Below are 14667 nucleotides of genomic sequence, written 5' to 3'. Positions count from 1 at the left end.
AGTAGCCTCCTATCTCTCCTCCCTGGTCAGCTCCCAAGAGGTCTCAAGGGCCAGGTGAGGGCAGTGCAGGACTCAAGTTTCTATGGCAAAGGGCCCCCAGGAATGAGGGATTCTATCTCTGAGGAAATTCAACACAAATCCAAATGGCGAAGGGGTGTGGGGTAGTGCAGGCTGGCCAGGCAGTGGGCTAAGGGAGGTGGAGAGGAAGGGCAGGTCTGTCATTTCCCAGGTACACACCTGTGAGTCCTGAGTGGGAGTCGGGAGACAGAGTTTGACAAGCAGGGAGGAGAGCTGTCTGTCTGCCTATCTGTCTGTCTTCTAAGTGGAAGCTGGGGGTGGAGCAGGCAGGGAGATAGAAGCTGCTTCACTTGTCAGAATTAACAAGTTCCACAGTTGGGCAACACTCAGACACACACCGAATACAGATACACGTGTACACACGTACCCTGGCTCCAGACCAACAGGTGACACCTGCATTTCCAAAGGCTGCGTGATGACACATGTACTCAGGGACACATGTGTGAGGCACTCAGCATAGCATGGAGCGGGCACATAGCCCCCCCCCCCCAACTCATCCCTGAAAACCAGACATCCGCCCTCACTGGGCTAGGCAGCAAGAACAGGTGCAAAAGCACACAGCCCGGCACACGAGCACACGAGCACGTCTGCTCAGCCCCCAGGGTGGGTACGCCAGCCCTCTGGGTCTGTTCCAAGTTGGAACCTCTCACATGAGGCCCAATGTGTCATTTCCAAACAGAAGGAATCTAGCTCCTTCGCAGCGGGGAAGAAGAGCAGGGTGTGGGGCTGAGTGGGTGGGTGGGTGCGTGGGCATGTGCAGGGGGAAGAGCTTGCGTGAGGGAAGGAGGCATGTGAGTCCCGGGGCGTGCATGTCAGGGCACGGTGCGTGCGGGTTGGGGGCGCTAAGGCGGGGTGGGGGAAGGAGCCCAAGGAAACAGAGTGTGCCTTTGTGAGGGTGTGTGCATGTGTGCCGCCGCGTCTGTGTGCAGTGGGTGTGGGTGTTTGTCTCCCTGCATCCGCCTTCTCTCCGTTCTGGACTTTCAGCCTTCTGGGCTCATCTTCCTCATGTCCTCCCCTCTCCTTCTCAGGGCTCGAGTTGGGGGCCCTGGTGGAGGAGGGGGGCATGCTCCAGGACCCAGTCCAACCCCAGACATTGCCTGAGGCTTCCCTCCAGCTCCCCTCCCTTCCTTTCCTCCCTCCCTCTCTTTCCCTTCCTCCCTCCCCCCCCCCCCAGGCTGGCGTGCCAGGGGGTGGGACATGCCAATCACTGGCTGTGCCTCTCCGGCTGCCAGCACAGGACGCAGCTCCCCCCAGGAGCCAGGTGTTTGGGTCCCTGGAGACACCACCAGCCCCTGGGAAGCAGTGGGGTTGAAGACCCTACAGACCCCTCTCCAGCCCCATGGTGAGTACATTTGAAAGGGTTTGGAAGGGGTTCCACCGAGGTGGGGGCTGGAGAAGCAGGCTCCTGGGATCAAGGTAGGGACCAAAACTCCAGGAAATGTAGATGGACCCCAGAGAAAGAAGGGGGACAGGGAGGGGTTTGAGACCAAGGGGGCTCTACAGCATTGGACGTTGGCTGCTCCAAATGCCCTGTCCCCTGGCTTTGAGTGGGTATACCTGATGTTTTTCTGAGGTTCGACTGGCGGAGGAGATAGAGACACCCTTAGAAAACTGGACTTGGAGCTCAGAAGGGATGAGGTTGTCACACAGCAGGCACAGCCTCCAGAACCCCAGGGACAGCGTGGGAAGGGCAAGGGGCCAGGGAGCAGCCCTTACCATTAGCGTCCTGTGGGAGGTTGACCCCTTGAATTGGGGTGCCAGTCCCAGAACCCCTCCTCTCCTCCTTCAGGGAATTCTGAATCCCACCACCCCCATCCACCTTCAGCTCCCCCAAGATGGACTGAACCAGGCTGCTGCCCAGATGGACAAGCTGGACGCCAAGGTGGGTGATGGGCCAGAAGCCAGCAGGAGAGCAGGCCAAGAGCCCCAGGGCTTTCCTGGGACGAACGAGCCATGGATGGCCACGCTGGCCAGGGAACATGGTGCTGACATGTGCAGGGGGCCGGAGGGCACTCCCTGCGTTCTTAGTACCTTGGGCTCCCTCAGGGCAGGTCTCAGTCCTACGTTCTGGTAATGCATGTACACTAATGGGCACCAATGCCAGGTACCCACCCGCGTCCCCAGACTCCACAACGTGCAGTAGGCTGGGGGTCCAGAGCTCTGATTCTTGCAGAATAGCCAGCACCCAGCTGGCAGCTGCAGAGCGTTGGTCATCTCTCATTGGGTCTTTTAGACCTTGCTGCTTCAGTGTTATCAAACCGGTGGACAGGGCTCCACCTCTTCCCACGAAACATACCTGCAACTCCACCCAGACTGACCCAGGCCATGACCAACTGGCCGGAATGAGTCAGAGTGTCTCCTGCCGCCGGACAGTCTTCTGTCCCTGGGTAATCAGCTGCTCGCTGAGCTGTCAGATGAGAGCTACTTCTCTGCCCTCTGACCTCAGCCGCCAGGAGAACTGTGATCACTGTGATCCCCACTACCTTACAGAAGGCAGGGGAGGAAGTGGCTAGGCGAACTGTGATCACTGTGATCCCCACTACCTTACAGAAGGCAGGGGAGGAAGTGGCGAACGGGGCTGCAGAAGATGTGACTCTTGGGTCCCTGCGCCTGGGAGGGCGCAGAGCTGAATCCCAAAGCACAAAGAGGACCCTGGGGTGTCAATAAGGGATTAGGCAGAGGTCGCATCCGAGCTAGAAAGGAACCTCCCCATTGTGCAGGCGGAGAGACTGAGGCTGAGAAAGGGGAAGGGACATGCTTGTGGTCACAGAAGAGATATTTAGGGGTCCATTTGGGGTGTGGACCCCATTCTCCTCACCCCCAGCGCCACATTCCCACCTGCCTGAGTGAAATGATGGGGTTGGGGAGCTGGGGAGCGACAGACAAGCTCTGCGAGGCAGGAGCTCAGGCTCCAGGGTGGCGGTGGCGCTGGGGAGAGGTGGGTGAATTCCTCACTGGGTTTCTGCTCAGCGGTGATGCCATGGTGATGCCTAAAGGATGGGGAGGGAGGGAGAGAGAAGAAAAGAGACGGGAAAGGGAGCCCAGGAGTGGAGAGCAGGGAGCACAGGAGTGGGGAGCAGGGGCGTGCGGAGAAGAGGGTGAGGGCCCAGCACTCCTGAGGCCGCCGGGAGAGAGAGGGCTACAGTCCCGCTTGCCAACGCTGCCCAGCGGGCTGGCCTCTGGCACGGTCCCGCTGAAGTCGGGCCGCTGGTTAAGGTCACGCACAGTGAGGGCAGCTGGCAGTGGTTCTTGGGCCGACGCTCCTCTTCCAGCTCAACAGTGCTGTTTGTGAGCACTTCGCTGATGGCTGCCCTCCCCGGGGCTAGACGGCGCTTCCCCCGGAGACTGTTGTAAATTCCATCTGTTCACCCCCTTGTTCCCAAGGCCAGGCAGCAGAGGTGGAAGTTTTGTGCACCTTTAATGGGGGGAGATTTACCTTTGGAGAAAAGTTAACCTGGGGAGAGAGCACCTCCCACTGCCTGGCCCCTGGGTTACAGCCTGACAAGAGGGCAGGCAGGACACAGCCAGAGGAGGAGGCCCCCCTCACTGTGCAGGAGCCAGTGCCCAGCCCCGCAGCTCCGCCGTGCCTCCTTCTCCCCAATATTGCCCATTCTGCCCTGTCAGGGCTCTGTCGGCTCTCAGGCCCAGAATCACAAGATGGCTTCACTCCTCCTTCCTGAACCTCTAGCCAGGAGTGCCCCCCGCCCCAGTCTCTGCTTCCCCTTCCTCACTCCTCAGCCACTGGTAAGACTCTGAGACCCTGGTGTTAAGGAATCCCTCCTGCAGCAGCAATCGCTCTGCTTCCCCCAGTGCCTCTCCCCCCCCTCCCTCTCCCCCTCCCCCTTCCTCTCACTCTCACCGGCCAGATCCCCAACCCCAGGGGATTTGTCCTGGGCGCTGTCAGTCAAGAGTCTGGCTAGAGGCTCTGACCTCATCCCTTAACTCTTTGAATTCAGGATGACTTTTTCCTCCTCTAACGCAGACAGGCTCCATCCCAAGCCCATGCCTGTCTTATCTCCTCCCTCCACCTCCCGGCAGCAGGTGAAGCAGGGTTTCCTTGGTCCATTCCTGGTCCACAGATGAGGATATGTGTGACTGCTCTTCCCCTGTGCTCTCAAATCAGGCAGGGCCTCGCCCAGGGGACAGGGACCTGGCAGGTGAGGAAAAACAGAAATGGAGGGAACAGAGGGCCCATGCTCTGGAGCTGGTCCTGAGCCCTGCACGCACATTCTCATGCCCCTGGGCCTGAGGCCAAGCAAGATGACTCCATGTACATTCATGTATTTATTCCACAAATGTTTATTGAGCAACTACTGTGTGCCAAGCACTGGGATAAAGCAGTGAATGAGGCAGACACAGCCCCTGCCCTACCTCTCAGAGAGCTACTGCTGCTATACCTCCCCCTTCCTATGGCACTGTCATCATACATCACACAGACAGATAACAGGCTCTCTCTCTCTCTCTCTCTCTCTCTCTCTCTCTCTCTCACACACACACACACACACACACACACACGCGCAAGCCAGATCTTAAAAGAAGGACTGACTCCTCGCTATTGACTGATTCAAACTAGGATTTGGCCAAGCTTGTCTAGGTGGACAAGGAGGCTGCTGAGCCCCCCACCCCCGTAAGAGCAGTAAGGGTAGGGGTCCAGGAGGTTTGCCTCAGAGGCAGACTGCCTGGATCCAAATCCTGGTGGCATTGCTGATGAACTAGCTGTTTGGTCCTTAAGATTCCAGCCTCAATTGCTCCTTTTACAAATTGAGGTTAACAGATCCTACTTTACAAGGAGTTATAATGGGTCAATTAAATCATATATATAGTGCTTACAACCATGTCCGGTATATTGTAAGCAGTCAGTAAATACCAGTTGCTATGATAATATTAATAATATTATTAAAAGCTCCCAACCTCTGGCCCTGGCCGGTTGGCTCAGTGGTAGAGCATCGGCCTGGCATGCAGGAGTCCCGGGTTCGATTCCCGGCCAGGGCACATAGGAGAAGCGCCCATCTGCTTCTCCACCCCTCCCCCTCTCCTTCCTCTCTGTCTCTCTCTTCCCCTCCTGCAGCTGAGGCTCCATTGGAGCAAAAAGATGGCCCGGGCGCTGGGGATGGCTCCTTGGCCTCTGCCCCAGGCGACAGAGCCACGCCCCGGATGGGCAGAGCATGGACCCCTGGTGGGCGTGCCGGGTGGATCCCAGTCGGGCACATGCGGGAGTCTGTCTGACTACCTCCCCGTTTCCAGCTTCAGAAAAATACAAAAAAAAAAAAAAAAAAGCTCCCAATCTCTGGCCCAGTAGCTCAGAGTGTCGTCCCAATACCCCAAGTTGTGGGTTCAAGCCCCAGTCAGGGCACAACATACAGGAAGTAAACCAATGAACGCATAAATAAGGGGAACAACAACAAAAAAAGTTCCCAATAACCTCCATCAGGAAGCCACAGTCGTGGAGGCAAAAATCACTTCCCCACCTCCCCATGTCCTTGTCAAATTCTTGTAGCCCAGACAGGACACCCTCAGAGGATCAGTCCCGACCCATCCTCACAAAGCTATCGACTCACCGCCACCACTTCTTACTCTTACTCAGTGATGCACACACCCTCACACACTACCACTCATCCTACAGGATTACCAGGTCGGACAGTGACTTGCCCAAGGTCACACAGCAAGATAAGAGCAGAGACAAGGTTTAAAGCTAAGCAGAAGAGAGTCCTCAAGGATTTTTTGTAGGAAGCTACCCCCAGCCCTGCAGCCCCATCGACTAACTCTGAGCCCCATGGATGATTCACAGCAGAATGTTCTAGGCAAATCCAGCTTCCAGCCTCCCTTTCAACCAGATGGCTCATTCCAGTCTCTCCGTTGCAGAAATTCTGGAGGCTGCTGAACCCTGGCGCCCTGACTCTCAGCCTGGGGTTTAAACCCATTGGAATCAGCCACAATCACGGGAAGCCTGGTTCTTTTACACCACCACCTTGCCTTGAACAGGCAGAGAGTTGCCCCCAATCAAGGATTAAAGAGACTCACCCCTGGCCACACAATAAGGACTAGAGCAGGCCTCCAAAATCTGAGCAAATCACTGTCCCAGAGGGGTCTGGGGGAGGGTGCCCGCTTCTGATTGTGGAGGAAGCAGAGTCATTGACAGCTGCGCTGCATCCCAGGAGCTTAGAAGCCCCCGCCTGGGGGGGGGGGGTCCAGAAACCTCTCCTCTTCTCCTTCCGTGCCCGTTGCCCCAGATGAGAGGCCTTAGTCCATAGTCCCCATAGCTCAGAGGTCAGCCAAGTAGGACGAATGCAGACCTTGGAGCCCACAGGTTCCGGGCAGAGTCCCTCAGCACCCCCCTCGTTTCTTCATCCATAAAACAGAGCTAAGAACCCCTTGTTGTGGTGGCCTGTGGATTAAGGCAGATAATATCATCCATCAACTGCCAGGCATACAGGAGGTGATTAATTGTGGTGGTTATCAATATTACAGTGAGAAAGTTGGGAGGAGGGGAACCCTAGCCTCTTCGCTTTCAAGGACCAATTTTTCTCTCAGTTACCCCATTCTGAAGCTTTTGTTTATTTACTTATTTTTAATTTTTATTTATTTTATTGATTTGAAAGAGAGGAAGGAAGAGAAATGGATTTATTGTTCCACTATGCATTCATTGGGTGATTCTGGTATGTGCCCTGACTAGGGATCGAACCCACAGTCTTGGCATATAGGATGATGCTCTATCCAACTGAGCTACCCAGCCAGGGCCTGAAGTCTTTTTTAAATTCATCAAAGTCCTAGCTAGTTTCCAACAAGAGTTCAGCCACGGTTATGATGGGCAGTGGAGGCCATGTTCCCACGGCGAGATGTCATTCCAGCCCCCACTGAGAGAAGGAGTGAGCCATCAGCCTCTGCAGCCTCAGATCGGGGACTTGGGTCCTTTCTGTTCATCGTCTTAAGATGTTAGTTTCAGAATCCTGGAAAATCTTCAGAGACGCCCGGCTGGTCCAACTCCTCCACTGAACAAATGAGCAGTGTGGGTGGATGAGAGAGGGGCTGTGCCTGGGGTCTGGAGGGGAAGGGGCAAGGCCAGAGGGGTTGAGCTGTGCCTCAGAAGGAGGAGTAGGGAGTAACTACAGAGGCCTTTACCTGAGTGTCCTTTCCGAGAGCCCGGGGCTTTGGATGCTATAGTCCGCATCAGCTGGGGGATGCGGGGCAGCCGGTAAAGGAAGGATTAAGTGATGGCTGGTGATCACAAGGCTAGGAAGGGACAGCTTGGCGATTGGGAGCCAGGGCTGTGGTCAATGCTAGAGTCAGGGTGAGGTGAGTGTGGTGCTCCCCTCCGAGTAAAATTTAAGGAGGGCACCACACACACACAAAAAAACCCCAACACCTCCCTCATCAAGATAAATACTCTAGTAAATCTTTAGAAAACAAATAGCAAAAACAGCCCACAGACAGGTGGGTCATCTGTTTTTGTAAATAAAGTTCCATTGGAACCAGGACCAGAACTAGGTAGGGCAAGGCATGGGTGGTAGTAAGGTGACCAACTTTTTTACAATGAAAAGGAGGTCAAAAATAAATTGAAGAAAACAATATCATAAATAAAAGAAACATTTTATTCATTGCAACAATAATACACTATAATCTGATAAATGCATAATAAAAACATTTGTAATATTTTATATTGTAATTATGCTTACATGCCAATTAATTTTTAATAATAATTGTAAGAAAAAAAGTACTCATTTAGATACAAATATGTCATATCACACGCAATGGATCGACTCTGCATAGATCAAATACGGACATTCACAGATTAGTCTTCCAACATCAAAAAGGAGGACATGTAGGAGGACACTTTTCGAAGGAGGACAGAACTTACAAAAGGAGGACTGTCCTCCCTAAAGGAGGACGATTGGTCACCTTAGTAGGGGTGTTTGTGCAAGTGCAGGGTTGGAGCCTGTCTTTGTTTAAAATGTGATTACGGTGGTTTTGATTTAATTTCCATCTTTAAAAAAATTACATTAAACTATTGTTTCCTTGATTAGTGAGTTTTGGGGCCCATCCTTAAATTTCGCTCCCAAAACAAGTGGCTCACTTCCCTCAGCTGAGTCCTCACCCTGCGGTATACGTGTATACGGACCAGGTACAACGGGGGATGGGCACTCAGCTCTGCCTGGGAGGCTGCACCGTGCAGGACGCCCCGCAGCTGGGGAAGGGGGGGCCTCTCTGGCTCCTCTTCTAATAAAGCCTTTTCAGGACTTGGTCCAGGTTGTCCCTGGGGGTACCGAGCTGCTCAAAAGCACCTGGGGCCTGGGGGCTGGGAAGCACCCAATCTAGGAGCCAGGAAACCTTGGGCAGCATGATGGCTTCTTTCCCCTTTTTCTGGGCCTCAGTCGTTCCATTTCTGCAGTGGACACTAAACAGCACTGGGTTCGGATGAGAGGAACAAGAAGAGTGCAGGGCTTGTCAAGGGCGGTGTGCACCCAGCATCCCACACAGCGCCTGGCTTTGGTTAAAGGAGGAGGATGCACTTCGGTGTAATTCTTTAAAAATTCAACCTGGCAGCTCTGGCCAGAGAACTCGGTTGGAGCGTCACAGAGAAGTTGCTGGCTTGATCCCCGCTCAGGGCACATACTGAACAGCTCCATATTCCTCTCTCTCTCTCTCTCTCTCCCTCCCTTCCTCTCTCACTAAAATCAACAAATTTTTTTTAATTAATATAAATCAATAAATAATTCAAATTGGCAAACTCTGGCCCCAGGGTCGACCACTAATTTTTATAGTTTCACTGGAATAAACTGCTTGGCCTCAAACCTTGGTTTCTACCTTACTCGTGCATCTGGTGCTAATTCCCTTACTTTTCTCAGCCTCAGTTTCTTAATCTGTAGAATGGAGAGAAGAGCAGTGCCTTGGTCGTAGGCTCCCTGTTGCGATTAACTGCAATAGGGCACGTGAGCACTTTGAGCAGCAGCTGGCACTCAGGGAGCGCTAAGCAACAGCAATGATCCCTGTTGTCACTAGCTGCTGTTGTCATAGTATTAGAAATCCTTGATGACCAAACAGGTGCTTCTATTTTTTATTTTATTTTATTTTTTTAATTTATTCATTTTAGAAAGGAGGGAGAGAGATGGAGAGAGAGAGGAGAGAGAGAGAGAAGGGGGGAGGAGCAGGAAGCATTAACTCCCATATCTACCTTGACCAGGCAAGCCCAGGGATTTGAACCGGCAACCTCAGCATTTCCAGGTTGACGCTTTATCCACTGTGCCACCACAGGTCAGGCCCAAACAGGTGCTTCTAGACAGCACGGGGCCCTCACGGCTACACAAGCTAAGAGTCAATGGGGACCTTGGATGCCAGAGCTGTTCTAGGCATTTTATATCTCTTGACTCCTTTAAGCCTCACAGTAATTCCTTGATCTGTTAGCTAGGGACTAGTGTTATCCCCATGTTTCAGCAGTTATGTTGCTAGCGGAGATCACACACCCCATAAATGGAGTAGCCTGGACTCAGATACAAACAGTCTAGCTCCAGAGTCCCGGTCCTTCAGTCAAGATATCCAATGTGCCCCCTCATGTGTAAACTGTCCTGGAAACATGGACAGCCACAGTCCTTCTTGCTCGTGGGTCACACGCTGACCTCTCCACATAGAAGGATCGCTTTCACACACCAACAGTTCCCCACAAGCCGTGAAGATACCCTGCGCCACACGCACTCGGGGCCACACGTTGTCACAGCCGCTCCCCCTCAAGGCCATCTGTTAGGCGGTGACCCTCTCGCTGGCATAGCACTCGTTTCTCTCTGTCACAAGCTGGATTTCCAGGAACACTGGGGCTTGGTGGGTCCTTGCCCAAAATCTCTCCCTTGGAATTTTCCCAATGATTCAGCCCCTGAAGCCACAGCTGCAGGTAGGACAGATGGATGCCTGAGGCCCGGAACAGGGAGGGACCTGCCAGAACACAGCCGTGGGCCACGGCTCCGCCATGGCTCCTCCTGCCTGACCAGGAGGGTCCTGGCTTTTCCATTTGCCCACACTTGGTGCCTGGGCTGGGCTCCAGCTTCAAGAAAAATCTGCTGCTCTTCCCACTCCCCTTGCTGTCCCCCCCCCCGCCACTCAGCTGGAGCCCAGGAACAGCGTGGGGAGATGGAGAGGCCCTCAAGTCCCATCTGGGGCCAGACCCCGCTCAGCTGGGCACTGAGTCCCTTGCTCTTGCTGCCTGCTTTTACTGAGGAGCTTCTGCCACCAAGCGAGTGTCCAGGGCCAGCACAGCTCTCCCTGCTGCCCTCATAGAGGGTCTCATGCAGCTCCAAACATCGCCCAACCCTCACGCTCTCTCTCCCTCCCTCTTTCTTTCTCCTCCTACCCCCCCCCCACACACCCACAGACACGCACCATCACACAGCGCCCCTCTGCTCCAATCTCTTTCCTCTTATCTTCTCTGGAGCCTTCCCCTGCCTTCTCCTGTCTCCTTGTTTAATGGAATTGTCCTCCTGGAGCTCCACGTGCTCAGAGAGAGAGACGTGGGTTCTAATCATCCTCCCCACCTCTGGCACGGTGACCAGGCCTTGCAGCCATGGTTGCCTCAGTGAAATGGGGATCATAAGACACCTTCCTCTAGGAGATCTACTACAGTTAAATCAGATCATTCAGTGAAGTGCTTAGCACTGTGTCTGCTGTGTCGTAACTACTCAGTAAATGAGAGCTGTAATAAAATTGAGTGAAACGCTTTGAAAATTTGGCAGTACCATATACGAAGCCCGTCTCCCTGCCACATGAGTTAAGCAAGACAGGGATTAGCAGCAATTTCCCACAGGGAAAATTGAGGCTTGGAGTCCGAATGGTGAAGCTAGAATGAGGACTCAGATCTCTGGATCCCAAAGCCGCCCCCTCCCCCATGCTTCCGGCAAACCCATTCATGGCTGGGAACGTGCGTTCTAAATGACTGTGTGTGGACACCAGGACAGGAAGGGACCAGCCAGTCAGGGAGGGCGACACTGTCTGGCCTGAAGTTCTGGAAGGGCGGAGGCTGTGTGCCTGGCACCCTCTACTGCAGGCGATGGAAGGCATCCAGCAGCCCAACCCAAAGCCCGTGTCCTCTCTTTCCAGGTGCTGACCTCCCCCTGAGGAAGTCCTTTTGTGTGACTGGAGGAAGGGGCTTCCCCATCAGCCCCACCTGGCCACCATGAATACCTCAGCCCCACCCGCGGTCAGCCCCAACATCACCGTCCTGGCACCAGGAAAGGGTCCCTGGCAAATGGCATTCATTGGGATCACCACGGGCCTCCTGTCACTGGCCACCGTGACAGGCAACTTGCTGGTTCTCATCTCCTTCAAGGTCAACACAGAGCTCAAGACAGTCAACAACTACTTCCTGCTCAGCCTGGCCTGCGCCGACCTCATTATCGGCACCTTCTCCATGAACCTCTATACCACCTACCTGCTCATGGGCCACTGGGCTCTGGGCACACTGGCCTGCGACCTCTGGCTGGCCCTGGACTACGTGGCCAGCAACGCTTCCGTCATGAACCTGCTGCTTATCAGCTTTGACCGCTACTTCTCCGTGACCCGGCCCCTGAGCTACCGTGCCAAGCGCACCCCCCGCCGGGCAGCCCTGATGATCGGCCTGGCCTGGATGGTGTCCTTCATCCTCTGGGCCCCAGCCATCCTGTTCTGGCAGTACCTGGTGGGGGAGCGGACAGTGCTGGCCGGGCAGTGCTACATCCAGTTCCTCTCCCAGCCCATCATCACCTTTGGCACCGCCATGGCTGCCTTCTACCTCCCCGTCACGGTCATGTGCACACTCTACTGGCGCATCTACCGGGAGACGGAGAACCGGGCCCGCGAGCTGGCGGCCCTGCAGGGCTCTGAGACGCCGGGGAAGGGGGGCGGCAGCAGCAGCAGCTCAGAGCGGTCCCAGCCAGGGGCTGAGGGATCGCCGGACACCCCGCCGGGGCGCTGCTGTCGCTGCTGCCGGGCCCCCAGGCTGCTGCAGGCCTACAGCTGGAAGGAGGAGGAGGAGGAGGATGAAGGCTCCATGGAGTCCCTCACGTCCTCAGAGGGTGAGGAGCCGGGCCCCGAGGTAGTGATCAAGATGCCCATGGTGGACCCCGAGGCACAGGCCCCTGCCAAGCAGCCCCCCCGGAGCTCCCCGAATACAGTCAAGAGGCCAACTCGGAAGGGACGTGAGCGAACAGGCAAGAGCCAGAAGCCCCGCGGGAAGGAGCAGTTGGCCAAGAGGAAGACCTTCTCACTGGTCAAGGAGAAGAAGGCAGCTCGGACCCTGAGCGCCATCCTGCTGGCCTTCATCCTCACCTGGACACCATACAACATCATGGTGCTGGTGTCCACTTTCTGCAAGGACTGTGTTCCCGAGACCCTGTGGGAGCTGGGCTACTGGCTGTGCTACGTCAACAGCACCATCAACCCCATGTGCTACGCACTCTGCAACAAAGCCTTCCGGGACACCTTCCGCCTGCTGCTGCTCTGCCGCTGGGACAAGCGGCGCTGGCGCAAGATTCCCAAGCGCCCCGGCTCTGTGCACCGCACCCCCTCCCGCCAGTGCTGATGGCCCCCTCGCCCTCTTCCCTCCACCCCAGGCCCGGGACAGTCCGGGAGAAAGCAGGCAGGGGCTGTGACCGCAGACCCCGGGCCCTGCTGCGTCCTCACCAGGCTTCCCAGGCCCGAGGTCACCTTCCTGGACAGTGCAGAGAGACCCTGCCAACTTTCCACACTTTGCTGTTCCCAGGCAGGGAGTGGACTCGGGGAACTGGTTTTTCTGTTCCCTGGATGGGAATGGGCTCTTCACCAGGAAGAAGGCCTGGGAGGAGGATCCGGCCTTTGGATTCCTTGTTTGCGTTTAGGCAGGAAGTCTGTCAGAGCCAGCAGGGCGGGCTGGGCCGGAGAAAGAAGGTTACCATTACAGTCTTCCTTGGCCCCTGGCTGGCCTGAATTGTGATGGGAGCTGGCACCAAACACTGAGAGAGAAGCTTGGTTCACAGGGACCAGCCCCTGGCTGGGAATCCCCTCCTTCCGCAGGCACGGCCCGCTCTGCTGGGCCCTAAGCACACTCTCCAGGATTGTCCAACCTCCCTACCAATGTCCTCAGCGTCCTTATGTGGACCACCCCAAGGCAAATGTCCAAGCATCAGTAGGACAATGGCACCAGAGGGGACCAGCTTGGCTACTCACACATCGAGTCCCTAGGCAGCAGCAGGACCAGGCACCAGGTGTCCTGACTGTCCCACTCTGTCATTCCCCTGGGAGTGAGGGGCGCGGGTGCCTGCTGTCCAGCCTCACACCTATACACTCCGCCCCAGAGAAACCTGCAGCCCCTCCTTGGTTCACAGCCGTTGCCTGGATAGGTCTGCTTTGTGTGGACCTAGCCAGGCCTCCTGCATGCTGCCTGCCTCCGGCCGCCCCACACAGGCGTGGCCCAGCCAACAGGTTCTCTCCTGTGAACTCCCAGCTCCACCCATGCATGGCCTCCCAGCCACCCTTCTCTCCAGGCCCAGCCTGGCCCCAGATTTCTTTCCTTTCATCCTCAGCAAGTGCTGAGTCTGTGAATAAAGCCACATAACCAGCGGATGCTAAGGGTCCTTCCTCCCTGTGTTGGATCAAGGACCTAGTCTTAGAACCGGGCAGGATGGGGCAGGGAGGGCCCAAGTCACGTGGAATGTGGGCCGCTGCCCTGATGGTGGTCCCAGGAGGGGCAGCACTGGGTGGCTAGATCTACTACAATCTGAGGGCCTCAGCACCTCAGGGCCCCCGGTTCAGGTGAATATGGCTGTGATGGCTAGACCAGGCTCCTGCAGAAGAAAAGTTAGACGACTAAACTGCCCCTGCCCGCAGGCCAGCATCTCCATAAGCTTTGCCACATGCAGCTTTGCCGGACATGCCCAGGGAGGACAGAACTGCTCCACAGCCCCACTTGCTGATGGGGACACCAAGGCCCAGTGACCCAGGGAGACTGTTCAAGGTTACCCCACAAAGCAACACCAGGCTTCCAGGCAGTAGGAGTTCTCGAAGTGTGGTTGTCATTGCAGGTCCTCAAGTCTACCCTTAAGTTCGGTGATCCCCCACAGTGGTCTCAAACTCGCGGCCCGCGGGTCACATGCAGCCCACCGAACAATTTTGTGCGGCCCGCAGACTAATCCACGTGGACAAACGGAAACTCAGCAAAGCTGTTACAACAGCTCATAAAGTTTGTTGCAGTGAAAGGATACATATTTTTATTTTTTTATTTTTTATTTTTTTTTTTGTATTTTTCTGAAGTTGGAAACGGGGAGGCAGTCAGACAGACTCCCGCATGCGCCCGACCGGGATCCACCTGGCATGCCCACCAGGGGGCGATGCTCCGCCCATCTGGGGTGTTGCTCTGTTGCAACCAGAGCCATTCTAGCGCCTGAGGCAGAGGTCATGGAGCCATCCTCAGTGCCCGGGCCAACTTTGCTCCAGTGGAGCCTTGGCTGCAGGAGGGGAAGATAGAGACAGAAAGGAAGGAGAGGGGGAGGGGTGGAGAAGCAGATGGGTGCTTCTCCTGTGTGCCCTGGCCAGGAATCAAACCCGGGACTCCTGCACGCCAGGCCGACGCTCTACCACTGAGCCATCCGGCCAGGG

At 55.6% G+C, this 14667-nt stretch overlaps 1 protein-coding gene across 3 annotated transcripts; it reads left to right on the top strand.

Annotated features, from left to right (window-relative positions):
• The first annotated feature begins 1000 nt into the window (after positions 1 to 1000).
• CHRM1 (cholinergic receptor muscarinic 1) lies at positions 1001 to 14136 on the top strand. 3 transcript variants are annotated; one of them, XM_066251792.1, is made up of 3 exons: positions 1001 to 1420; positions 1904 to 1960; positions 11158 to 14136. In XM_066251792.1, the coding sequence occupies exon 3, from the start codon at positions 11234 to 11236 to the stop codon at positions 12614 to 12616; it is 1383 nt and encodes a 460-aa protein (XP_066107889.1). In that variant the 5' UTR covers positions 1001 to 1420; positions 1904 to 1960; positions 11158 to 11233; the 3' UTR covers positions 12617 to 14136. The 3 variants fall into 3 exon arrangements, with proteins under 3 accessions (XP_066107889.1, XP_066107888.1, XP_066107890.1); XM_066251791.1 differs by having other exon boundaries at positions 1868 to 1960; XM_066251793.1 differs by lacking the exon at positions 1904 to 1960.
• The last annotated feature ends 531 nt before the right edge of the window (positions 14137 to 14667 follow it).

The sequence above is a fragment of the Saccopteryx bilineata genome, chromosome 1 (assembly GCF_036850765.1).
Source record: "Saccopteryx bilineata isolate mSacBil1 chromosome 1, mSacBil1_pri_phased_curated, whole genome shotgun sequence".
Classification (NCBI taxonomy): domain Eukaryota; kingdom Metazoa; phylum Chordata; class Mammalia; order Chiroptera; family Emballonuridae; genus Saccopteryx; species Saccopteryx bilineata.
The sequence above is the reverse complement of the archived record's forward strand: the minus strand, read 5'-3'. Positions and strand labels throughout refer to the sequence as shown.

Excerpts from the sequence above, each read along its gene's own strand:
- CHRM1 (XM_066251793.1), top strand. The coding sequence starts at position 11,234 with ATGAATACCTCAGCCCCACCCGCGGTCAGCCCCAACATCACCGTCCTG.